Below are 26659 nucleotides of genomic sequence, written 5' to 3'. Positions count from 1 at the left end.
TGCTGCGGGTCATCAGATCATCATCATGGAAATAGTTACGCTTATATCTTTGATGGCTATTTTCTTTGAGAAATTAGTCTTTCATTAATGATGAGTATTGTAGTGTCTAAAGATTTTGCAGAATATTGCTACCGCAATTAATATTACGGTGTTGAGCTCACCACACTTCAATGTTCTCTTCTAACCATAAATAATGTAATAAAGGCCAAATGATTGCTTAATATAAAGAAAAGGAAAGATTTTTCATGCTAACCGATAGACAAAACTTTTTTTGATTAGTTTACAGTTTAAGATTAGCAGTGAGGAATAGTTGAGATGGTGGAAAACTTTGTGGAAAAACTGAAGAAAACGTCGATATTTGATTATTTTCAAAATACCGCCAGGATATTATGATACTTGTCGAACATTACTGTCTTGCTATACGATATTTCCATCAGATCAAGCTAGTGTGATCAGCATAGTGTAACTTTGCCGTAAAAGACACTTCATAAGTCGAGAGTTACTTTTTTTTGAATTCAAGCATTACTAGAGAGACTAAGACAGCTCATGGGAACTTAGAAATAAGAATGCAAGGAATGAAGCCTTTACTAGAAATCCAAAGTTCATTCAATCTTTCGGATGGTATATCAGCGGTCGAAAAACTCGATTTATGTTGAAATAATTTTGTATCAAATTTATAGAACTCAAGATTGTCTTATTCAGACAATTGTAAAACTGTTCCTGTTTTAACTGTTTCCAGTTAAGCAAGAAATCATCCAACACTCATCTTCCATTTATAGCTGAATTCATCTGCACAGTCTAGAATGTCATAATCTGTTAGTAAAGAATATGTACATTGCTTAATATGTTGAAAATTGTTTCCAATTTTATCGTAAAGATCTCCCAGTTTGATAGTCAAATTTCGATTCGATTATAAGAAGTCAGATTCGTTCAACTAATCTTTCTCGTTTTAAACCAAATCTATTTGCCTTATCGAAATATTGTGAAGGCCTTTTAGCCTGACAAGAGTAAAATCATCTAATAGAGATTATTACTATGTATAGAGTAAAACCCATCAATTCGTTTAATCTTACACATTCATTCATTTCTCTTCATTTATACCTTTTATTTGTTTTTCGCATTCATTCATTTTTTCTGCTTCATTCCATACTCGTATATAACATCTCACCGAAATTATCAGTATAGACTAATACCTTGTGTGTAACGTAATTGTTAACGAACAAAATTCGTTACAATATATAATATCTATCTCTGCATAAAGTCCACCAAGAAAAATTTTCTAATAAATTTCCAAAATTTTCGATACCAACCATTCATTTCATTTCTTAAATCCTTTAAATTTACCCTTCCATCCATTCAGTGATATCGAAATCCGTGCTTTTACTAAAGGTAAGCGGAATTTATACAAATTGATGTTTTTTCAAAAAAAAAGAAAGGAGAAAAACAACACTGAATATTTTTTTATTGCTCTTATAATAACATACTGAAAATTTTAACCTATGAGAATTTTTTGAAAAAGAAAAAAAAAACTAAAACAGCCTAACTTGAAAAACGAAAAAAATGAAAACGATGACACATTGATTACGGGAGACAATATAATATAATAGAGAAGAAATAGAAATTTAATTTATACTTTGTTAATTATTCCAGGAAAGACGGAAATATTAGTTGTGGTGATATAGAAGTTTCTTTTTACACTGGCAATTGCTACAGTGCAAGGTTATAATACCGAAATAAATTAATGATTAAATAAATTGGAGAAATGATGCAAAGAAAATCAAAACAGAAATAAGAAACGATACCATCAATGAAATCTAAAAACAACTAACATGGCTATCAATTTTTTTCTTACTTTTCAGCGATTCACGATCAATAGAATGGAATAATCGATAGTCAGTAAAGTGAATCATTTTCTTGTGTGTCAAGAAAAAAAGACATATTTTTATATGGATGAGCACTGCAAGATTTCAGAGATGGATGAAGCAAAGATGTTCATATATATGTGGTTTATGTAAACTGAGTTCTTTTTTTTTTTTGAGGGGGGGTATTTTTTTGGAAAATTTTGGATTCTTAAAATTTAACTTTAATATATAAATAAAACTTGAATAAATATGAATATGATAAGTTCTCGGTAAAAAGTACTGATAAATATCAGATAAATGATTCCGACTCAGTTTTTGGAAATTTTGAAACGATAAATTTCGTTACAGAAAAGAGAATTGAAAAAGTGAAAAATTTTCAAAATTTTTTTAAAAATTTTCTTTAAATTTAAGACGTTCCTTTTTTTATTAGGAAAAGAAATTTAAGAAATCTTTTCAAAATATCCTAAAACTCAGCCTTGTATCCCGAAATTTTTAGAATTAACGATATACGGTACTACAGTTAATACGGATGACATAAAGAATATGGATGCACTGAATTCTTTTTAGAGATGAAACTACTGCTGATAAAGAAATTTTCTGAAAATTAGGAGAATATAACGGTTCAATGTTATAAGTTGCAATAGAGATACGCATTGTTTGATAAACTTACTTAAAGATTTATCGCTGCTGTTGTTAATTTTGCCGCTGTTGCAAATAGGGCCAAAAATGCATGCATAAAGAAATGAGTTCTACATAAATTAACGATAAAAAATTCAACAAATGTGCAGGGAAGAAAAAACGAAATAAATTTTGCGATAGCACCCATAATTTGCAAAAATTAGGCAAAATATGCAGCACAAATTCAATTGGTAGATGTTTGAGAACAACATTTATTTTTGATTCGCGTTGCAACTGCTGCTACTAGCGCCGCTCCACGACCGCTTCCATCTTCGGAGAGCATTAACTGATACTGTAAAAGAACTGTAATTTATACAAACGAACTGATAGATAGCAATTCGTAGACACTGATTAAAATCTTAATAATAATTATTCCCTTTAGTTTCTACATTTTTCTTTATTAGAATTCTCATACATCACAATTAAAATACGATAAAAGCACGAATATCAAACTTTAGCATAGTTTCATCATTAACAACCACGTTTAATTTTCAGCATTATGTTCATTTATATTAAAACAAAGAAAAAAAAAATGAACAAAGGTACCTTCAAATTCTTGTCGATCAATTGCTCTATTTTCTCATCAAGCAAACGCGGGAACGTAGGATGAAATCGGTACACAGAACCGTCAACACCAACTGTCACGTACGGTTTTTGCATTCGGTTCAGCAATGTTGCTATGCCAGCAGCACACAGATATGCAGCTCTAAAAGAACTCAATTCTAAAGAATAAATGAAGAGAAAAAAAAATCAATTGTGAAGATTCAAAAAAGAGTGGCTTTTCAAGTGTAACTTGTATGTACATAATCATATTCTTAAAGAATTTAAAAAAAAAAAAAAAAAAAAAAAAACAATTTACCTTGTACTAACAAGAGAGCACACATATGCAACATTAATACAGTCAGCGACTGATACTTGTTCAGTTCCAATTTCTTCTAAAATTTGCATTGTTTTTGCAAAGTTTCGCTCTTCATCTTCCAAAATTTCTCTGAAACAGATTCCTATGAAATACAGTAATTTAGTTACTTAATAGCATTCTTTTTTTCAAAAAAAAAAAAAAAAAAAAATGATAGTAAAAATTATGTATAACATGCAGAAAAGAAAACTCGAATTTTTAAATTTATACTTCTATTGCAATGGAAGATAACTAATAACAAGTGTGACTTCTTTTCTAATAGTAATACATTTGAAATCATTTTTCAGATATAAACATACTTTTCAACTTCAGAGACATATTTAGTCGGGAATGAATGTGGCTTTGAAATAGCCTCGTAATCGCCATTGAAAAGAAGATTCTGGCGTGCCAGGTGAGCTAGAATGACGCGAACTATTTCGCCCATGTACATACCCGAGATCATTTTTTCGAATCTGTAAATTTAACCAATTAGCTTTCCTTTCTCACATACCATTAATTTAATCATTACTTGCAGAACAGGTCACAACGTGTCAAGGCCTGCCTGCTTTTCATATAAAAAATATGCTGAAAACGTTGAAAGAAAAATTTTTTCAATATGAAATTCCAATCCACATGAAAAATGCTCACTGAATGATGCAAAAGAAAAAAAAAATGAAACTTTTTTCGGCAAATTTTTGTTTTTGAATTATTTTTTCGAAAAATTTATTAGTGCTGTGACCAAGATTCTGCAGTTCCTTACCGGCCTTTATCATTCACTGGTTTTTTGGCAACTCACAGAGTACCGAAAAGAAGAAGTAATCAAGCAGTATATGTGTGTGTGTGTTTGTGTTTAAAGCAACTCGCAGCCAGAACAATTTTGCAGCGGCGTCAATTGATAGTAGTGCTTTTGCCCGTAGAATCACACAAATACAGGCTTCCAAAACACCGCCGCTGCAGTGAGCCCGCCTAACTGCGAGTCCACTAAGCACAAGCTCCTGTAATGTATGCCGAAAAACATTTTAGAATTGAAAACCCTATCTGAAAAAGACAGTCTTTTGCTAAGCATTACTCGAATAGGATCAACAATAGAATGTAACAATTTTTTTGCTGAGAAATAATTCACAAATAAGATACGGTATTACTCAAATGAATTATCAGAAAATTTGAAGCATTCTGTACACATAAACAAATGCAATACTATTTTTCATGAAAACAGAGAGAGGGAGAGAGAGAAAGAGAGAGAGAGAGAGAAAGATCGTTTACAAATGATTTAAGGAGTTGCTTCAAGAAACTTAGCATCACGAGATATTGCAGCTCTAAGAACAAATGAGAGTACCTGTCAAAGAGATAATCCACAAATGATGCTGTAATATGATCGGATGAATTCTCAGTGAAGACAAAACCAAGCCCACTGATAAGAATCATTTTTGAGAACTTGCACATATATAATATGTTAACTGTTCGAAACAAAGAACAGAAAAAGTAAGCAAATCTTACAGTTGTTTGCCAGGATTGATCGTTTTCTCGTCCACTTCTCGATCGAAACAGGTACGCACGAATTCCAGGGCACCATCATCGCCAAAAGCACCCCATTCAGTATTGATGATCATCTAAACCATAGTAATCATAACAATTTTTTTCGTTTAAACAACTTGACAACTTGGGTATTTTCGAAATAGATTTCTTCACGTGCAATCTAAAAGTTTATATGATTTGCATTTTCTTTTTTGTGCGAAAGAATTATTATTAGAAGTATGAAACAAATGTAATTAAAATACCTCATCTGGCATTCCATCTTCTTCTAGATGCAAGTCTTTAATTTTATCACAATTCGCAATTTTTTCCATGTAGCATGCATTACTGCCTGTACCAACGATAACACCAATTTGACATGTATTCTCTTTGAATGCACAAGCCATTAACGTACCAACTGTATCATTTAGAACAGCTACCACATCGATGTCAATATCCTGAAATGTTAAGGTTGGGTGTAAATTTTTATAGTTTCTGAAATGAATAGATAATCTTGTCTTCGATAAAAAATAAACCTTGCGGCGTTGGCATGCTTCACGTAACAGCGTAACGACGTCCTTATCTTCGACGTTACTCGCACTGAAGCCTTTGGTCCAATTGATCAATTTCGCACATGTCAGACCTTCTTGTCGACATGGAAATGAAAATGTGAAACCAAGCGGAAGCTTTCCAGCCTGCTTGATGTCTTTTTCTTCCATGAAACGAGCCATGCACTCAGCGATATGATCGAACAGCTATAAAATCATTGCTTTAGGATTAGTTAAACAAAATAAAGCATAGAGAAATAATCTAAAAGTATTTTGAAAATTATGGAGATTAAATTTGATTTTGTTATTCACTTACCCCTTCACCAGTGCCACGCATTATACTTTCTGGTACACGGAAAATTGTTCCAGCCATATGGGCATCTCGTTTATTCAACTTAATCAACAGCACACGAAAATTGGTACCGCCAAGGTCAAGCGCAAGAAAATTTCCAACTTCAGTGCCATTCGGTACTGCACGAACAAACGAAGGCAACATTTTCACTGCTGCCTGTGACGCTAAAAATTAACAAAGTAGGGATAAGCGCAAAAATAAAAAGATAATCCTAAAATATCTTTCATGTTACAAACGTGAAGTTATATTAAACCAATAGTATTACAGTATCACGTATCACGTAACGTGCAAAACCACAACATACGTTGATGCAAAAAATTTGCGAAATTAAAAACTGACTTCGACATGACAATTTCCACTAAAACTTGTTTTACACTCAGAAAAAGCTCATTTTATAACTTTAAAGTGCTTTAGATATTGAGTCCTTCTTTTCTGTCTCAATTTCCCTATACCTATCAAATTTTACATATAAAATTTAGAGGAAGAAATAGAAACCAGTTTTGCGATCTAGGCCCTTTTCCATCGCTTTAAGCAATTCATCCATCACACGTTTTAAATCATCATCATTGAGCATGAGAGAACGACAGATTTCATCAATCTGAAAATAAGTTTTTATAAAAAATTGACAATGTTTTGATAAAATTTCAATCTCAGGAATTTATAAAAATATTTGAATAAAGTTGGATTCCGATGATGTTGAGCCTAAAACATACTTTACGTCGATTCTCCAAATCACGATCATTAATAGGAAGTCTTTCATCACCACTTTCAAAAATACCATATCCTTTATTTGCAAATCGATTGGCAAATGAACTAGCTAATTCCAAAAGCATGCTTGTTTTATTTCGATATGTTTTAGATTACAAAAAAATAAAAATAAAATAAAAAAGGACAGGCAGCAAAATAATAAATTTAATTAGCAAGCAATAATAAGTTTTAGGAATGTTGAGTTTTAATCTGAAAAGAAAAATATAACAAAAGAATGACATCACATACTTTTCGAGATAATTCATTTTCCCAAATAATTTCAATAATTTTGAGCATTTGAGATGCAAATAATTTGAGATGGCCAAAAAACAAATTAAAAATCGGCAAAATGAGAGGTAAAATGAGATTCATTTAACTTCAACAACAACTGCGAAAGTACGAACATGAAAGGCAATCTGTCCAAAACTAATAGCCAAACTAATGAATCATTAATTACAAACACAATAAGAATAATATTCTAATGAGTCATATGAAAAAATTTCCAATAAATTTCAAAATGATGAAAAGAAATATTACTGCGTAAGAGTGAGAATTCGTCAGCTATATTAAGTCATTTTACTATTAACAGGAAATGATGTCAGATGAAATTTCTTTTTTCTTAAAAGATGTATTGAAATTTAATTCAGACAGTGAAAATCGCAAGGATTTGCGAAACTACGGCAAAAGTTTGATTCATTAGTGAATTAAATAAAGGACATAGATAGAGAAAGAGAGAGAGAGATGATAATGAAATCAACAAAAAGAAAAAAAGTGTGTTAAAAAACAAAAATTAGTATAAATTGATATAATTTAAGCTAATATTATATCATTTCTTTTTGCTATTTGTCTTTTCAAGCATAAAAAAAAGAAAAATAAATTAGCATAACACATTTTAAATCTTTAGCAAACAAACTTTTTGATATGAAAAGAATGGAAGCAATCTTTTGCATATTGTTTGTTATATTATTATTAAAATCTTTTGTCATTTGTAAAATCAGCGAGAGACTATAGGCAAAATGTCCCGTCGAATATTTATTATCAAACAAAACGACGAAAGAAAAAGATGACACTGATGTAAATATTCTTTAATAAATTTTAAGTGAATTTATAAAAAAAATATTGATACTTTAAAAATATTTGGATAAATTAACAAAAGAATATTTCACTTGAAAAGTAATTTGTTTAAAGCATAATATTTAAGTATGGTTGAAACTGATGAAATTCCACTAATCTGATGTATTCATTAATATGGCTGAGAAAAATTCATTAAATTTTATTTTATATAGTTAAATAGTACGTAACGACGGGTACGCCTATGAATATACGTGATGGATACGTCTGCGAATATACGTGATGGATACGTCTGCGAATATACGTGATGGATACGTTTGCTTAAAATGATATTTGTGCGATGTTTCATTACTGTGCTTATAATTTCAAGACAGAAGTAGAATAAGCTATAAAAATATAAAAATGTTTACTTTCATTTTTTTTCCAACGAACTATTTGTTTGTTAGTGATGACGCATTTCTGGAATGTCAACAATTTCATAACTAATTTCATTTTAACTGAATTTTAGCTCAATCGTAACAACGTTACATATTTTGTTTTTAAAACGTTTTGTCAACACAACTTTTTATTATTTTAAAAAATGAAAAGCAGAAATTAGAAAAAAGAAAACCTCATTTAAATTAGACAGTTTTTATGGTAAATAAGATAGCAAAAAAAAAATGTTTTTTTTTTTTTTTCCAATGAAAAGTTTGATTAGGCTTTAATTAAAGGTTTGTCTTTTCCTTCTCCTCTTTTTTCTTTTTGCTATGAACTTTAAATAGTAATGATAGAGAGGAAAAAAAAGGAATAATTTATCCGTTGAAATTATTTACACGATCAATTTGAGAAAGATTTTTTCTAATATGAGGAGAAATTACTGATTGATTCATTCGGATAAAATCAGAAATCACATGAGACATTCTTAAATGATAATGAAATTGTTGCTTTTCAAATATTTCATCCTAAGTTGCTTACTAAACTGAAAATGAGAAACGCGATAGTAATTGGTTCGTCTATTTCCAAAATGGAAGAGAAGGGAATTTGAATTGAATCTTGTCTTTTGAAAGTACAAAAATTCAAGTGGATGATAAATATTTAAATATTACATATTTCTTCCATGAATAATTTTCTCAGATTAATAAGAATCAATGTTATTCTTTTGCTCTTCCTAGTGACATGAAGAAAAAAGATGACGAAGGAATGATGACGCACCAATTTCTTATTGCTAATCTATTTCACGTAAACAGTTACAGTTACTAATCTGTGTTATATGACAGAGAGTGAATGAGACAAGTTTTTAAATATTCAAGTACTAAATTTCTTGTTTGTTATTATTCAACAAACATATGTATTATAGAAATACTGAATGAAATAAAAAATTGGATGATAAACATAAATTGAATTTTTGAATTGAAAAATAATGCTGAAGAAAGTTTGAAAATGAGGGAAAAAAATAGTAAATTTAGAGAAATGCTAACTGAGAGTTATTAAATAGGGAAACAACTAACAGATGGCTTTTCTTTTCTTTTTTTTTTTTTGAAAAAAGAAAAGAGATGAAAATATGATGACGTGAATTGGGAACAGATGGCCAAGAAAAAGAAGAAATATTCATATTTGTTATTGTTCAACAACTATATCCATTTCATGAAGTACACATATTTGAAGTCTCTTGAAGAATTGAGCGATTGACTGTCTGTGAAAGAAGTGACAAATCGAAATGATCAATTAAAAGCACTGACTAATCAAAGTTAAAAAGACTTATCATTTCAATGACACTTAACAATATGCTTCATTTGCTTTCATCTCTTTCTATTCAAATAAATATAAATACACTAGCTTGTGAGATTTTTTGCTAAAAATGAGGACAGTTGACACGATGCGAGGAAATGTCACCTCCCATTTCATCCTCACATATCTTTAAAAGATATCATCATAGAACATTTAAGCCTTCTAACAAATATAAAAGTATGCTAGAGATATAACAGAGGCAATTTCAAATGAGAATGAAATGTACTTCGGACAATTCCATCATTTCATTTCATTTCAATCCTCTGTCATCTGTCTTTCTATCTACTTCAACTCGTTATTTTGCTAGCTTTTAGTTATCAAATTGATAATTGAATACAGTCATAATAAGAGCATAAATATAATAATTTAAGTACTTAAACTTACACTTTTCTTATTTTGAATTATATTAAAAATTTATGTAATTCTCTGACTTGATCTGATCTGATCTGATCTAATCTAATCCATTTCATCTATAGGCAAAAATTTTAGATTGGAAATTCTGATAACATTGTAAACATCAAACCAAACAGAAAGGGGAAAGTAATAAAAGAGAGAGAGGGAGAGAGAGAGAGAGAGAGAGGAGAAGAATCTAGTACAATAAATATAGGTGATACTAAGATATAGGAGATGAGGAAAGATGACATATTATGATCTATGCAACACCAATAACGGATATTTTGTTTATGTGTTTATATTTGATTGGTTAATGACCTCAAAATGATTACAATCAAATGTTTGGGAGGGAGGGAAAGAGAGAGAGAGAGAGAGAGAGAGAGAGAATAATAGATTCTTGATAAGATGAGGAAATGATGAAATTATAATGAAATGACGTATAATTTTGTGAGTACGTGGTATACGTCATATTACAAAAGATGAAGTGTTTCATTGGATGGAAAGGAAATGTTTGAATAAATTTTTATAAAATGATTTAAATATTTGAATAATAAAGAGAAAAGCAAATAATTCCCACTCTAAATAAAAATTTCAAAGCAAACGATAAAAGGAGGGAGTGAGAAGGAGAGAGAGAGAGAGAGAGAGAGAGAGAGGAATCATTTCATTCCAAATCCATCATAACCAATAAATTTCTATCATCTCAAACAACATTCATTTCATATTGTAAACAAAACAATCGGCTGATTTGTGTGTCACAAAGTATTACAGTTTTTATTCATAAATTTATATTATTATTCCATTTCAGTCGTAAATTTGCATAAATGTAAATTTTGGCCATTCTTCTACAGTAACCATTGATTTGCCTTTTAATAATAATAATAATAATTCCCCCAATTTTGTAGTAAACTTTTTCGCTTCACCAATGACTGACCGATGGTCATCAAATTTAGTTTGGAAAAGAAAACAGAGAGAGGGAAGACAGAGGGGAGAGAGAGAAAGGAGTGTGTCTGTGTTATGTGCGAGTATGTTTTGTAGTCATCGAAAGAGTTACGAAAGGACTCTATTATTGAATTAGATCTCAGGCAATACAACTGTCTGCTTTGTCATTGTCAAACTTTAACATAGTTAGGAGGGAGAGAGAGAGAGGGAAGGGGCAGGGGAGAGAAAGAGATTGTGGGAAGCCATAGAACACTAAATTTTGATCTAAATATGAGAGAGAATATAGACTGAAAAGATAGGTAGGTGACTATCAGGTCAATGACTATCAGGTTAATGGCTATCAGGTTAATGACTCATCAATGATTTAGACAATAGAGGGGGACAGAAAGACGACATTTTTTGAATTATTAGGAAGAAGAATGTGAGTGGAAAAATTAAGAAAAAATTTGCCTTATTTTTCTTTTTATTTTAATAACTATAAGCCAAAAACTGAAATATTTCAATGAAAATTAAATTTAACCATTTTAAAATAATTTCTATCATTTGTTGACTTTTACGACTTAACGTTATTCGTGCATGCACATCCCATGTCATCCACTTGAATGATGGATGGATGGATGGATGGATGGATGGATGGATTGATTGACTGACTGATTCATTATATGGCATAAATTAGAAGAGGCAGAGAGGAAGAGAGGGAAAAACAGAGAGAGAGGGAGAGAGAGAGGAGAAGTGGTTAAATTGTACTTTCGAATAATCAAAGAAGAGAGAAAGAGGAAAGAAGAGGCGCGAATTGACAAATACGCAGTGAATGACGTTGGGAGCGGTCAAATGGAGAATGGCATGGATATTATACGAGGAAGTGCAGTATGAGTGCTAAGCATTTGAAGTATAGAGGATGGCGCTAAATGGAAGGAAGATAAATCGACGGGAAGGCGCTATGTGGACACAAGACGGGCGCTCTTTCTCCTTTCGGATGAAGACAAGCGGGCGGTATAGGGGTGCTTGGGTCAGTGAGGATATGATAATGTGGAGAAAAGAGCAGGAATGAGTGTAACGATGATGTGTAAAGAACGGAGGGACTGGGCAAGTGCGCAAATTAACGTAATGCAAGGAAAGGAGAGGCAATAGTGCAATACATAAATGCGCATCTAGTAGAGAGATTCAATCTTGCTAGTATATTTGTCTGCTTTCATTTTTGTCGCATAGAATGAGTGGTGTAGTGGGGTTGACAAGAAGTGATAAGCATTTGGCACTCTCGACGAAGTGCTCTCGATGAATTGAATGACGGAATATTGCACATTAGAACTATATTAGCTCTGAGTATAATGCAAAAGATGACAATATATGAATACATGGATGTGATGAAGAGATGGCATACCATTAACCTTTAAACTTTATGGGTAATTATTTGTGGAAAAAAATTAAATTTATTTCATCTTTTATTTATTCATTTTATTTCTCATGTAGATAATATGTCCCAAAAAATGAATAAGCATAGTCTGAAATGTGCAAAGGCCATGCAAACAATAATATTAGTAAATAGGCTTCTTTTTCTATCGATTGTCTCTTCTTTGTTTACTTCTTAATGTGCTTTAGGTAAGACTCAAATATTATTTGTTGGATGAGAATTTCTCTCGTCCATACGGAGTGAATAGAATCTTGAGAAGGACTTGTACTACTCATCGAGATAATTGATAAGTTTGATCATTTTATTATAAATGAATAATGATTGTATTTTAATGGTATGATATAATTTATCACGAATGATAATGATTACAAATTGATTGAATTATATGATAATATAAAATGATTCAATGAAATGTATATATTATTTGGAGCATAATATAAGTAATCGAAAATATTACTGTTGTATTTGTTGCTAATCTAGTTGTTACAATATTACGCATTTGTCATTTGACTTTTGTAGTTTGAAATTTCTTAATAGAATTTTGCTATAAGATTGTCATTTAAGAATGTAATCACGTAAAATTCAATTTAGTGATAGTAGTAGGTGACAGAAAAAATAAAGAAAACAACATGTAGAAGAAAAAAAGAAAAAACAATAATGTCTTAATTATATTAGAATAAGGCTATGCTAGCGATAGGACGAAAGAATAAATAATTACAGCAGGTGGTCAATTTATTGAACAAAAAAAAAAGTGAAGAAAAGTTGTTATTTTACTATTAAAGGAATTAATATTGAACATAAAATATAAATGAAATCATGCCATGCACACTTCTCATTAATTTAAATTATCTTACCTTTTCAGTATGTCCAAAATCAACACTTCCGCGTACTGACAGATTTCTGAGACGATCTGTAACTGAAATTTTCCGAGTATTTCCTCCGTTAATCTGAGATTTTCTTGTTGCCATATTGCTGATTCTTCTAAAGATATTAAAACATTTTTTTTTGAAAAAATTCAGAAAACAAGTAAAAAATGAAATAAAAAAAAAGCAAAACTAAGGTATTACGCAAAGGAGATATATTAAATGCTGTTAGTGTGAGTCTAATTAACGATAGTTTTTATACGATCTATTATTCTTCAAATATGGAATTCAATAAAGAAGTACTTTGAAATTCATTACATATTTTTACACTCTTTTTTCAACTATTTTCAGACACTTTATCCAACTAAATTTATTTCTAATGAAATTTCGCTAGAAAATTTTGATCGAATTCAAAAACAAACCATTAATTTCATTTCAAAAAATATTTCCTTCATAATATTAACTGTCTACATTCAGAATAGTCTCCTATTTCATGTTCGTAAATTTTTCTATCAAACTTTGCAAAAGTAAATAATACGTATGAATAATAAGATGTAGAACGTCAAATGATTAAATCGCTGTATTGCAGCTAGTTTTACATATAAAAAAGCCCTATTACAAATCTATCACTACAACGATAAAATTAGTATAAATAATTTTGGATGTATTTGAATTATTTGCAAAATTTGAATCATTTAATTTAATTCTAATTATTGTAGCAATGTGAAAAATGAAGTCAGATGTGCGTACAACGGGCAACATTGCAACAAAATGACCATAGCTATGGTGGGCAGGAAGTAGCCACTACGTATTCTTTGCCCTTTTGACCTCTGCACTACGCTAGAAGAAGGTAGAAGTACACTTTCCCTTCTTTCATTTGCCATAACTATATTTATTTGTTTATTACATGTCGAAAAGGTCAGGGATCTCAGCTTTCTATATTATTATCATATCATTCGATCATCACCATCACCATCGTCATCATCATTTGATCATTATCATCACTCAATCATCATCATCATTCAGTTATGTTACGCATATATGCTTTGATTGATGTACAAATGATTAATTTCGGAAGAGAAATTAAGAAATTTAATTTCGAAAAAAATCTAGTTTAATAATCTTAGCGACACTCACTCTCTCGTTATTATTAGCTTGGCTCATTAAATGTACTTTAAAGAAAAGAATTGCTTAGCTTATTAAGTAATAAATAACTGAACATCTTGGCTTAACTTGAATTGTAAGTATAAGTAAGAATAAGTATTATAAGTTGAACTATAAGTAAGTTGTTGCTCTCTTCTCTATGTCACATTTTGATATATAATATTCAAATTAATTAAATAATTTACAGATAGCTAAGCTGGAAGATTTAGAAAAGAAACGAGTTAAACGAGTTAATTAAATTTAAATAACTGTATTAAATATAGGCGGATATAACAGAATGTTTAAGAGTAATTATTCATTTACTAATTTAATGATTTGATAACATCGACCAATATAATTGAAGAACTGAAATTAATGCAGTCATCATTAATTTAATGATTTATTGAGTAAATCATTAATATATGTAATTCCTATTTCATTTTTTATTTATTTTTTCGCGTTCCTGCAAATGCAACTACTTAACTTAATGTTCCTTATCGTCCATTGCAACAGTAAGTAAATAATTAAAAAGGAAAATTTGCATAAAATGGAAAAACTGGCATAATGCATAAAATGTTTCCAGTGGGACTTCCAGATGACAAAAAAACAAAATTATTCATTTTTAAATTTAATAAATAATTTCATCAAATTGCGGGGTTATTTCCAATAACTTAGTGTTATTATTCACATTAAAATCGAATAGGAATTGAAATGAAATCATGCATATGAGCAAGTTTTGAGGAAATTTAGTCAGTGAAATGAATGAAATCGAAATATTTTATTTTATTTTTTCATCAAATTAATTCTCTCTTCCCTTTCTACTGCTTTTCATTGAGCAAAATAATAGCAATCTAACATATATTCGCGAAAATTTAATTTTATTGCTATTGGAAGTTTCACTATTAATTTAAAAAACCTTCTTTTAAATACAAAAATGTTAAAAAAATAAAAACGAATTTGCAATCAAGAATTGTTTTTTTTAAAAAATCCTATAAATAAGATAAAGATGATAAGAGAGAAAAAAGAGAGAGGGAAAAGTGGAAAAGATCGGCTTTATTTGTAGCACTTTTTAAGCTTTAAGCCTTAAATGTTTAGGCCTTGGCTGTCATCTTAAATATTCCCATTTGAAATGCTATTACACTTCGATCAATAAATAAAGAGGGACATATTACTATTATCGACTGCTTCTTTTCTTTCTCCATTTCTCAATTCAAATCTTTCAATTGAAAACGAAAAGAATTTTTGGCAACAAGCGCCTGAATAAATGTGCCAACCTTGCATAAACATTTCCGCCTTGATTCTGTTCCATCAGTAAAAATAATTTTCTCGAGGAGAATATGTAAAACGATGGATGATGTAAATATACTTTCATTCCTGGGTTTTCTTTTTTTTTTCTCTTTCAGGAAATGCGCTTTTTTTTTTTTTTTTTTTTGGTCGTTAAATTGTAGAATTATCAGTTAAAATGATATCATAGTTGAAACTTAGTAATTAGTGATAGTTTTAAATTTAAACTTCTGAAATATGTAAATTCAAAGAATTTAAATGAAATTGGCGGAAAATGTCGGTGTATCCATTTGAACAGGTGTTGGTAAGTTTACTATGAGAGAGAAAGAGAGGGAGAGAGAGACATCAATTGTTGTCAAATGACATAGTAATAAGTCTCGAAATCAATAACAAACATAACTATTATCATTTGTATTTCAATGAGAAATTTATAACTAACCAACGGGAGAAGGAGAATAATAAATGAAATATCTGAGAGATTTTGATGGAAAAGATTGTTTGAGTGCGCATTTGAATTTCTCTATTTAACAGAGGTATTTAATAAGAAATTACAAAATAATTAATAAATGATGCAACATGAATGATAGGAAGTTAAGAAGAAAATATTAAGATAAAGAAGATTGCTTTAGTTGAACTTCATTCTCTTTCGAGTCGAAATAATAAATTTTAATTTTAACTTTTTTTTTGAATTAAATATTTGATGTGAGTGAGTCATGCAAATTTATGTGAAAACATTGAAATTATTATGATAAACAGTGTTTTCAATAATCTTTGAGTGAAAAATTGAGAAATTTTTATCAAAATATTTGATGAATTGTTGAATCGTTTGTATTGGCAAAAAAAGTGGCAATAATTGCAATAACGATGAAAATAATTTAAAAAAGGAAACAATTTCTTAATATTAAAATAGCTATCCCTCTAATATTTATATAATCAAATCCTACAGTAATTCAGTCGTTAAAACATTCGAAAAAAAGTTGAAAGTGATTTCAAAGATTAAAAATTATTTAGTTAATCTTTTTTTTCCATCTTCTTGCCTCTCTTAGTACAAGCTATTAACTGTTTAGAAATATTTTGCTTGAATTTCTAATCTTACAAATGAATCAATTAACTAATTTAGCATACATCAACTTTTTCAACCTCACAATTATAACTTTTTATTAAATGATATGATGAAAAAAATTTTGAAAACAGACAACGTAATTTTAGTTTCAAAGAGAACATAAAAATGATTCTTTCTTTCTGCACAATCATTTCAACAATTATAAATATAAATGAATATGATTTGTAAATGGGATGAAATATTTGCGAGGAATTTAATTAATATCATTTCATATTAATCAATTCATTGATGAAATTATATTTTTGTTACTAGTTATAAGAAATTTTCGGACTAACTAACAGTATAATTGACATTCGTTTTCAATAAAATTTTAATGAATTTAAACTTTGATTAAAATTTATCGTCAGCATGATAAATGAGACAGCTTTAAATTATCAAAATCATTCCGACTTTATAACTTTGATTAAATGTCTAAGATAAACACATACACATACACACATGCCTACAGACAGAGATACACAAGCATATACACACACATCCATGCTTGTACGAAACAAATTTCACTAATCATTGATTATTCATCAGCTGTTAGTTTAGTTTTCGCCCATGCAAACATTTGTTTGAAACTTTAAAATTTACAACAAATTAAACATTTTCGCTAATTTCTAAGTTAACTCTTTTTTTCTGCTCATTTATAATTAATTAAGTTTGGTGATTTTTTATCCATTTTCGTAGAAGGAAAAAAAAATTTAAGCGAAATAATATGAATAAAGAATTCAAAAATTAAAGGCATTCCAATCATAATTAATCCATTAGTAACTATTTTATCAATCAATTGTGCGAAAAAGCTCATTTAGAACAAAAAAAAAAGTGGAAATAAAAAAATAAAGCGGAAATTTTTGAGAAAGATATCATTTCATGCTAGAAAGGATGAAATGAAATAGTTTAGAACAGTTCAACTTTGTATCGCATTTCACTTTTCAACAGATTAAAACGATTATATTCTGCATTATATCGGATATCACCACTATATGACATATAACCTTTCTTACATTCAGATTCCATTCAAAACTTCGGATGGCATCGATGAATAGGAAGGATAAGTCTCGAAGTTTCTCCAAGAACTCATCAGTTCTGGTTATCAAAGATTCTTTGAAATGATTCAGGAGTATCCCATCTGATTTACTTCTAAGATAATAGGAAAAAGAATTTATTAAAAAATGTACTGAAATATTAAATAATAATTTATCACCAAATTATATTTATTTGGATTACATTAGATTCAAGGAAATTTTTAATTTGCTTGGAAGTAATTTTCTTTAATTGTTATTTGTTTGTTATAGAATTTTTCAAATTCAAAGTTACAGAATTTTCAAATTCTCTCTTTTCCTTCCTTCTTCCTTTATTATTTTTTTAGTTTTTGGATGAAAGATGTTCAGATAGCCAAGCTTGATTCACTCCTCGATCCTATCATATCACAATTAAGTTATGCTAATTTATTATCACTTACTTCTTTCAACTTTTCATTTAAACAAATTATGAACACTCATGCCGTAATTTCCATAAATATAAAAGTACTTTTCACACTCAGTTCATTGGAAAATTTTTAATTTGCTTGGAAGTAATTTCCTTTAATTTCAATTGTTTTTTCTTTTCCTTAATTCCAATGACTGAATTAGAATTTCTCGGTAGTACTTATTTGGACTTCGTAATGCAAATTGAAATATTTTCGAGAAAAATTTTTCAAAAATTTAGAATGAAAAAACAACAAGTAGTTCCTGGTCACTAAACTAGCATGCAATATAACACTTTGTAAAGTCGAATGCATCAGTGAATTTGAATTACTTAAAGACAGTAATTTTTCTTTCCCATGGAAGATAAAATGAAAAAATAAGCTGAAAAATGAAACGAAAAATTTATGAACTAACATCTTTCTTCATAACATATTATAAGAAATATTGTAGCAGTTGTACATACAACAAGAACCTTGTTTGTTAATTTTTAACCTTATTAGCTTATATTAAAATAAATTGTAAAAGTAAGTCGAAAAATTTTCAGAATTTCTCGAGAATCTTACATAGCTTCAAAGCAAAAAAAGTTGATGACAATGATTTCGGAAAGAAAACAAGAGTAAATTCCATCAAATTTATCGATATTTCTTTTCTAATTCATGAATTACAAAAGAAAATTCACATAAATTTTAATGGCTGGGCGGCATCAACCATAAAATTACTTTTCTGCCTTTTTTCTTGCTCTCTTTACTTTCAGTCGTTGCATCCTTGTTTGTTTCAAAATATCTATCAATGTTTCCTCCGCAGGTACTTTATTGAATTTAACTTCAAGAAGCACATAGAACCCTGGAAAGCTAATTACTGCAAACGTTTTCTAAATACAAAGTGAAAAGATCAAAAACGAATATAGCAATGAGTCTCGTCATCCCAACATTTTGAGAAATTTGAAAAGCGTTTAGGAAATCATTAAATGCTGAAACAAACCAGTTCGAGACAACTTTTTGCAAGATATCGGCCTAAAACCCAATGATGCTAATTCCTGGAAAAATATACTATGTACATCATCAATCGCATACTGCAAAACTTCTTCGTTGGATAAGTGTTCAATTTCGAGACGTGGAACTTCAACTCGACCACAACTTAACTTTCCAACCTAGAATATAAAACTGAACTTTACATTATAAACACGTAGGAAAATTCAGAATGTAGAAAAAAAGTTACATTATAAAAATAAATTGAAAACGATCTCTTATTTTCGACCATTCTAGAACTTTATATGATATATGTGGTTCAGAAAGTTAAGTCCAAATAGATGTCTCATCCTAATAAAATTCTTTTTAAACTCAATACTTCCATCAAAGATACATAGATTACACGGAATAGTTCGATGTTTACATTGATATCTGGAAGCTATTAAGACAACTGCATGAAGTTTGATCACTAACAGAAATGTAGTCATCGAATAAAATTATTATCAAAAAAAAATTACATTGATCATGAAGTCGATTTTGGCATCTGGATCTACCTGAGGCCAGGGTTGCTCGTTGATTTCTTTATCTAGCCATACTCTATGTCCACTCAGTGCAGGAACGGAACGTAATGCAGCCCAATATTCAGCAGCCAAATGAGGTGTAAATAACTGAAATGCAATTCACATAAGATAATATGCTGTGATTCTAAAGCAATTTTATTACATTCAACGTTAAAACGAACAAATAATACAAAGTAGAAATGAATGAAATAAATATTAAATTGTAGTTAGTTAAAGAGAAAGGCGCCATATCGTTGATATCGCAAAATAAAGCTAAATTGTTGAACAAAAAGGATCATCGCCATACTACAGAAAAATATGACCCAGCGACCATTTTTTTGCATATTATTCTATAAAAATGATACTAAATTCTAAAAGGCATTTAAATAACTTCAACAACACTGATCTTAATAGATCGATTTTAAAAAAATCAAAAAATTCAACCTGCATCATTATCACTAGCGCATGAACACATCGTTCAAGTTGTACACTGCAACGATAAGCTTCAGCCGAACTTTTCTAAAATTAGCTTGCCAAAACATAATTCAAATATATACCTATATGAAGATATATATATTTCCGAATGAAGTAGTGACAAAAAAACAGATTTGGAATTCTCCTCACCTTTAAAAACTTCACGAAAGACTGCAAATGATCTATTGCAGTATTATGCAAATGTAAAACTTCTATAACCATCGAAATCTAAAAATAAATTAACAGCACTTTAAACTTTCCTTTTACTCCTCAAAAGAACAAGTGTTTGGAAAAAACAAACAAAATCTCAACTTTAGTATGCATTTCTTGATAGTACAAAGATCAAAAATAAGCTACAAACTTACATTACGAACATAAAAATTATAGATAGTTCGATATTTTTCTTCTCTTGCAATGTCTAATGGTTCAGGTAAAGTTGAAGCTGATAATGCATGTTGTTCTACATAGAAGCTAATGACATCCGAAGTTCGTTCCATAAACTTGAAAAGACCTTTTAGTTCTGAAATGATAGTTTAAAAAGTGACATCATGCGGTTTGACTGAGTACTCCATGCATATCAGCAAACGAACTCCAACAAAAATTAATTGTATATTACATAACTATAAAGTGATCTATTGTTATAAGTATATAAATGGGCGATATTTTGCATTTTATCCACATAAATTGCTAGATTTCTTATATGCATCGGTGTTACCCAAACTGCATCTCAAGATGTCTAGATTAGAATGAAGTTCAAAATGAAATGAAGATATACCTGTATCACCCCAATTAATGGGTTCTCGTGGCGCAGCTTCATTCAACAATTGCAAACGAGTTAAATCGATCCCTTTCAACTTTAATACACTTAATGGATCAACACCGTTATGTTTTGACTTTGACATCTTCTCAAACTGAGTAAATACTGCACAGCCATCTTTTTTTGCGATGAAACCATTTCCTATATTATTAGTTATATTATATTATTAGTTTATTTTAGCTAAATATTTGCACAGGAACCAGTTGCTCAGTGAATAATGAATATTAAATTGTAGTTATCATTAAATTGTAGTTAATTAAGTAATGTTTTTATCGAGTTTTGAAAATAATCAAATGAATGTTTAAAGATTCCATAAAAAACAGATTCTAATAACGGTTCTGGGTTGTAATGTTGCTAAGAGTAAATTTAATTATAGATAACACTGAAATTTCAAAATTCCCTAACCTGTTTGCACGACATCGTCTTCCTTAAGATATTTTCCGCTATCACTTCTCTTAAAAGTGCGACTACATACAATTCCTTGCGGTAGCAAACTATCAAAGGGTTCCTGTACGGATGATACGCCAATATCGTGTAAGAAATAAGATACAAATCGCGCAAAAAATAAATGTAACGCAGCTGCAATAATCCGCAAACAAAAATAGTGCAAGACATCAACTAGATGCTTAATAAATACTTATATGGTAAATATCGTGTTTGAAAAAAAAATGGGCAACTTGGGAAATTTTCGTCATTCCAAACTTTTCAAGAAAAAAATTTTGAGAATGACAAGAAATATTACCATGTTCTATACCACCCACATAAACATCAACTGGCATATCTATAGATTTCTTTTCTGAGACCAATTCGATATCGTTTTTGGGATCAAGAAATCTGCAAAAATTTTATTTGCCTCCAAAATAACAACGAGTTAACCTAGACTAAATTTTAAAAGAAACCTTAAGTAATACCAACTGGAATCAAAAAATGTATCCAGAGTATCCTTTTCCAAATATCCAAATCCATCGGGTAATCTGAAAATGGAAAGCATTTGCCAGATTAGTCCGATATTTACGCAGTGTTTCATAATTCAATTAATATCATTTCTTCGGAACAATTAAATAGATTCTGCCATTTTCGAACATTAAATTAAATAAAAAAATTGACTCGAAAAAATAAAAAAAGATGTTGGAGCTGACCTCTGACATGGAATTTTTTCGTCGTATTTATAATGAGCAGCAATAACAGGCAATTGATCATCAGCAACAATAGCAGCACAGCGATCATCAGCACTGAGTAATACCGGTATTGGAGTACCCCATTTCCGCTGCCTTGAAACAACCCAGTCAAGTAATCTCTCACTTGTTTCATAGCCTCCATAATCTCCAAACTTAAATGGGAAGATCTTATAAAAACAACAATTAGAATTAAATCATAACATCAAAATTTTTGAAAAATGGCTAGAATTATTTTCAGATCATCAATAGCGACAATCCTTTAATGAAAAACGGTTCTCCTGGTATTAAGCTCATCATACATTTAGATTCAAAGTGGTATCTTTTCTGTGTAGAAGGATGCTTTTCTTCAACAAATTTGACCCAAAAAAAACTCTCAATCACGGAAATGGGGATAAAATAATTCAAGTATAAATAGATATTTATCAAAAGAACTAAAACTAACTTCGGCAATCTGAATTATATCGTTATTAGTGAGCGAAAATCTACATCGTTCTGTTGAGAATCCAAAACTTTCTGTAACCTTTTTATCAAATTCATCTGCTTCACAAGGAAGTCTGGCATTCAAGATGAATCCATTTCTATTTTTAGCAGCATTCTCATTCATATAAATGATGTGCATATCCTTCCCTGTTATGATATTCAACGCAGTCACTTTTAAAACACCTGAAAATTTATGTAGCTATTGTAAACAAATATAAAACCTGAAAAGCTATTGAGCGACATAAATGCACAAACTTGAACATAAACAGAGCTCAAAATTCTCACTTATTGGATTTTTATGGAGCAATAATAATCTAACTTTATTTTCAATTTAGTTTAATCAATTAACCTATTTCTTCTTTTTCATCAGCTAAACTGAAGAGAGGATGACCGAATTGAATAAAAATAACACTAGCAGTAGCTAGATGATGTGGTTCTCGTATTCGAAGGTCAAATTTCTCATCCAGAACTGTGCCGTTCCTTTCCTTAAAAACTTCGACAGTTGTTATGTTATTTAATAATTTAGAATCATACTTTTGAAAAAAGTAAAATACTTTTTGAAACGACAAACAAACAAATGAATCCTAGAAATAACATAAAGCATAGTATCACTCACTGCTTTAGACACTTCAGTAGTTAACTTGAATCATATGTTTAATTTTGAAAATCTAAAAAAAATTCTTGCAACCATTTCAAATTGCTACAAAAGATATTTTTCCTTGATTAAAATAGCGAAAATACTCGCATAATCAATGTCATGGATCCCCGAAACTCCTGAATGCATGATATAAGAAAAATAAGATCAAAGAACATTAGACCTTTAATTATTTATTGCACTATGTCTCACTAATTTAATGCCAATAGTTCCGATACCTTTAATGGGAGTAAAAATCGCCAAACGTCACATTTCCCAATCCAGTTAGCTTGTATGGCTGCTACTTCCTTCCAGTGAGCTAGTTTCTCGAGTCCAACATACATGCGCTGAAAGCCGGAAAATAATCGAACAGAAGTAGAAAGTTTCAAGGTACTGCACATAAACTACTTCAGTCTACCAACTTTCGCATATTTTGGCGTTTCAATCATCCAATGCTTTATTTTACGCTTTTCGGCAACTGCCCCAGAACGCCACGAACGTCCTTCCGCATCAATTTGCTCTGCAGCAAGAACGGTGCAATCGATTGGATCCCAATGTACCTATAATAATTGCAATGTTCCGGACTATAAATCAGTTGACAGTAAAGAAGAAAAACGGAAAAGCTGTGATTTTAAAAATCACCAATTATCCACAAAAAGGACCTCGGTCAAAGCTCGTCGAACTAAGCCACGTTCAAAAAGCCGACAGAAAATCCATTGCGTCCAACGATAGTAATCTGGTGAACATGTCGAAATTTCCTTAAAGAAATTTTTCATTTATAATATTTTTGAAATAACAATTTGATATCATCAAAATGATCTCAACTTTAATATATTACTATCGACATTATTCAGATGAAATCATAAGAAAAAAGAATGTTATTCCATCTACGATCTTGTTCAGTGAAACAAAACACAATAATTGTACAGATGCTGAAATAAAGTTATCATTTCTCAAACTGTATCTTTGTTTTTCATTAAAGTTGCAACATTTTTGGGAAATTCATGTCGCTTTCATAATAAATTATGACAAAAGCTTACTCTATTCCAGTCAAATATAATGCCTGTACTCAATAGCTGTTGACGCATCACATCAATATTACTGAAACGGCATAATAAGACTTTCAACATTATAAAAACTCATTGATAATAAGTGATTATACAAAAAATCTACTTTGCTGTCCATTGTGCTGGATCGACACCTACTTCTCGAGCAGCATTTTCTGCTGGTAAACCAAACGCATCCCAACCAATCGGGTGAATAACATTGTAACCGTTTAATCTAAACTTTTTCTTTTCATTCTAAGCTTTTAATTGTTTTCTTCTGTTCATTGAGAGTAAAAATTGAGAGTTAAAATGATAAAACGAATAAGAGATCTGCACCGTCATATTTCATTCTTATTAAATATAGCAAAATTTGAAATTACCTGTAATAACGAGCAAGTACGTCTGATATCGTATAAACTCGCATATGCCCCATATGCAGTCTTCCTGATGGATATGGATACATCGAAAGAATGTATTTCTTTGGTCGTGAAAACTAAAAATTACGACAAGGGAAAATAATGTTTAATTAAATACTTTCTAACATGAAATTTCACATTTCTAATTAACAATTCTTCACTAGAAAGGAAGAAAATGACTAACATGAATAGATGGTGCTATTTGTGCAACTTCTTTCCAGTACTTCTCTAAATCAAACAATTTTGTTGATATACCATACTCCTCAAATGATTTTACAATTGAATAAATTTGCTGGCAATTGATTTCTAACTACTCACATCATTCCATATAGTAGTGCTCATTTAAACACAATAAAACACTTATTAAACCTTAATAAGTTTTACTGAGATGTTTTAATGAAATTTGAAAAAATTTTTCTTTTGAAAAAAATTAATCGAAATAATCAAAATGTTTCAAGTGTATACCTTCCTTGGCCATATCAGCATTGGTGTTTTTATGTGCGAAGCACTGGCTTTCGAGTAGAACTTAGCCAAATGATACCTTATCTTTGGCAATAAAAAACTTGATTCCATATGAAGCAAATATTGTCCACTAACATGCATGAAAGATGACAAACTGTGGAAGATAATAAGGCAACAAACAAACCTTAATTATTAAAAATGACTGAATTTAAATAATTGAGAAGATTAAGGAGAAATTGCGATCCACTTCAATTTCTCAGCAAAATTAGGAAGACTGTTCAAAGTTTAGTGACAGTTCGATGACTCAATGACGGACCAAGAACAAACAAAGTGGGAGCAGTAACTTCTTGAACTCATTTTGAACAAATTCCTCTCAATTGATTTTGATTCTCAAGATGAAAAAGTAAAATGCAACTTAGAAATAACAAAGGAAATAATATGAGACTTGATGGCACATGAAAGATTGACCACGTTCCGAATGAAAATATATTCAAAAGTGGTTGTTTTGACTGTATATAAATGAAAACTAATTAAGGGTTTTCAGAAATAACGAAATACTTTATTTATAAACAAAATTATTTCACTAGCTTACAAACATTTCAAAATAAAAAAGTAAGGAAATGCATTAACAAAAAATTATTCATATAGAAGTACTAAAAGCAGACTTTCACATATAATTTATAAAAAACAATTTTCTAACAAAAGCCTTCCTAGTCTCTTAACTAATATAAATTCTAAAACTTCACTTCTAAGCTACTATGCGAAATAAGAACGAAATAGAAAATCATATCATTCCGAAATGCATGCATAGTTGTTTAATTTTTAAAGCAGTTCATAAGTAGCTAAGCATTTATGATAAGACAAATACTTTGCTTCACAAATAATACTTCCTCAAGAAAAATATACAAAACCATACATATAAAAAAAAAAATTGACGAAATTTCAAGAATATTTTTTCCTAAAAAAAATAACTTTTATGAATAATGATTGAATTAATAAATGTTTATTTCTATTTGTCTAACAAATATTAAAAAAATAACTGAACTACAAAGCATTGAAGATGATACGGTCGTAAAAAACAATGAACAACAACGGTGTGAAACTATTTAAGTAATACATTATAAAAAACTACGAAAATGTAAAGCTGCATGTAACTAATAAACAGAAAAACAAAACAAAAAATGTAAAACACGCATTGTACTTCAATAAAAGAGCGCAACCTTGAATGGAACAAATAAAAGACATAAGTATCTAATAATATCAAATAAAATATCAATGACAACTGTTGAAATTAGTCTCAAGGTGATTAATAAGCTTTTCTAAGCAGTCCTTTTCTTCCTTTTTCATTTAATAATCCCAGTTTTCTTAAAGTAAAATAAAAAAAGTAAGATAAAATTAATCCTGTGAGTGGACACCCATTACTCTACGGGAAGCACTTGAATTTTACATCCACCTACAGAAAATTTTTTCTCATCAGCATGAAAACATGCCTATTTCCTAACAGCACTTCACTAAGACGATCCCTGTTGCTGGGAAGAAGTAAGTCTCATCCAATGCATCAAATATTCCTAACCATAATGTT

The 26659-nt window shown here is 29.9% G+C and overlaps 2 protein-coding genes across 6 annotated transcripts; both read right to left on the bottom strand.

Moving 5' to 3' along the window:
- Window positions 1-2724: 2724 nt before the first annotated feature.
- On the bottom strand, window positions 2725-13143 carry Bma-hxk-1.1 (Hexokinase family protein; the record flags this gene model as incomplete). Of its 3 annotated transcripts, none has more annotated exons than XM_043080151.1 (10): window positions 2725-2832; window positions 3087-3246; window positions 3400-3528; window positions 3756-3908; window positions 4933-5045; window positions 5214-5405; window positions 5484-5702; window positions 5812-6011; window positions 6343-6445; window positions 13030-13143. In XM_043080151.1, the coding sequence occupies 10 exons, from the start codon at window positions 13141-13143 to the stop codon at window positions 2725-2727; spliced, it is 1491 nt and encodes a 496-aa protein (XP_042936085.1). The 3 variants fall into 3 exon arrangements, with proteins under 3 accessions (XP_042936085.1, XP_001899820.1, XP_042936086.1); XM_001899785.1 differs by lacking the exon at window positions 13030-13143 and adding an exon at window positions 6561-6680; XM_043080152.1 differs by lacking the exon at window positions 13030-13143 and having other exon boundaries at window positions 6343-6421.
- A 5614-nt stretch (window positions 13144-18757) lies between these two features.
- Bma-lars-2 (protein ZK524.3, putative) lies at window positions 18758-25218 on the bottom strand (the record flags this gene model as incomplete). 3 transcript variants are annotated; one of them, XM_043080149.1, is made up of 21 exons in its annotated part: window positions 18758-18885; window positions 19024-19192; window positions 19529-19678; window positions 20015-20089; window positions 20195-20272; window positions 20410-20564; window positions 20820-21002; window positions 21267-21440; window positions 21604-21695; window positions 21761-21835; window positions 22001-22191; window positions 22482-22702; window positions 22869-23004; window positions 23393-23500; window positions 23576-23713; window positions 23816-23911; window positions 24194-24254; window positions 24327-24434; window positions 24580-24692; window positions 24800-24877; window positions 25081-25218. In XM_043080149.1, 21 exons carry the CDS (start codon window positions 25216-25218, stop codon window positions 18758-18760), a joined length of 2667 nt encoding a protein of 888 aa, XP_042936083.1. The 3 variants fall into 3 exon arrangements, with proteins under 3 accessions (XP_042936083.1, XP_001899819.2, XP_042936084.1); XM_001899784.2 differs by having other exon boundaries at window positions 25081-25188; XM_043080150.1 differs by having other exon boundaries at window positions 25081-25101.
- Window positions 25219-26659: the final 1441 nt, after the last annotated feature.

Source organism: Brugia malayi (assembly GCF_000002995.4).
Source record: "Brugia malayi strain FR3 genome assembly, contig: Bm_v4_Chr3_scaffold_001, whole genome shotgun sequence".
In the NCBI taxonomy this organism is placed as follows: domain Eukaryota; kingdom Metazoa; phylum Nematoda; class Chromadorea; order Rhabditida; family Onchocercidae; genus Brugia; species Brugia malayi.
The sequence above is the reverse complement of the archived record's forward strand: the minus strand, read 5'-3'. Positions and strand labels throughout refer to the sequence as shown.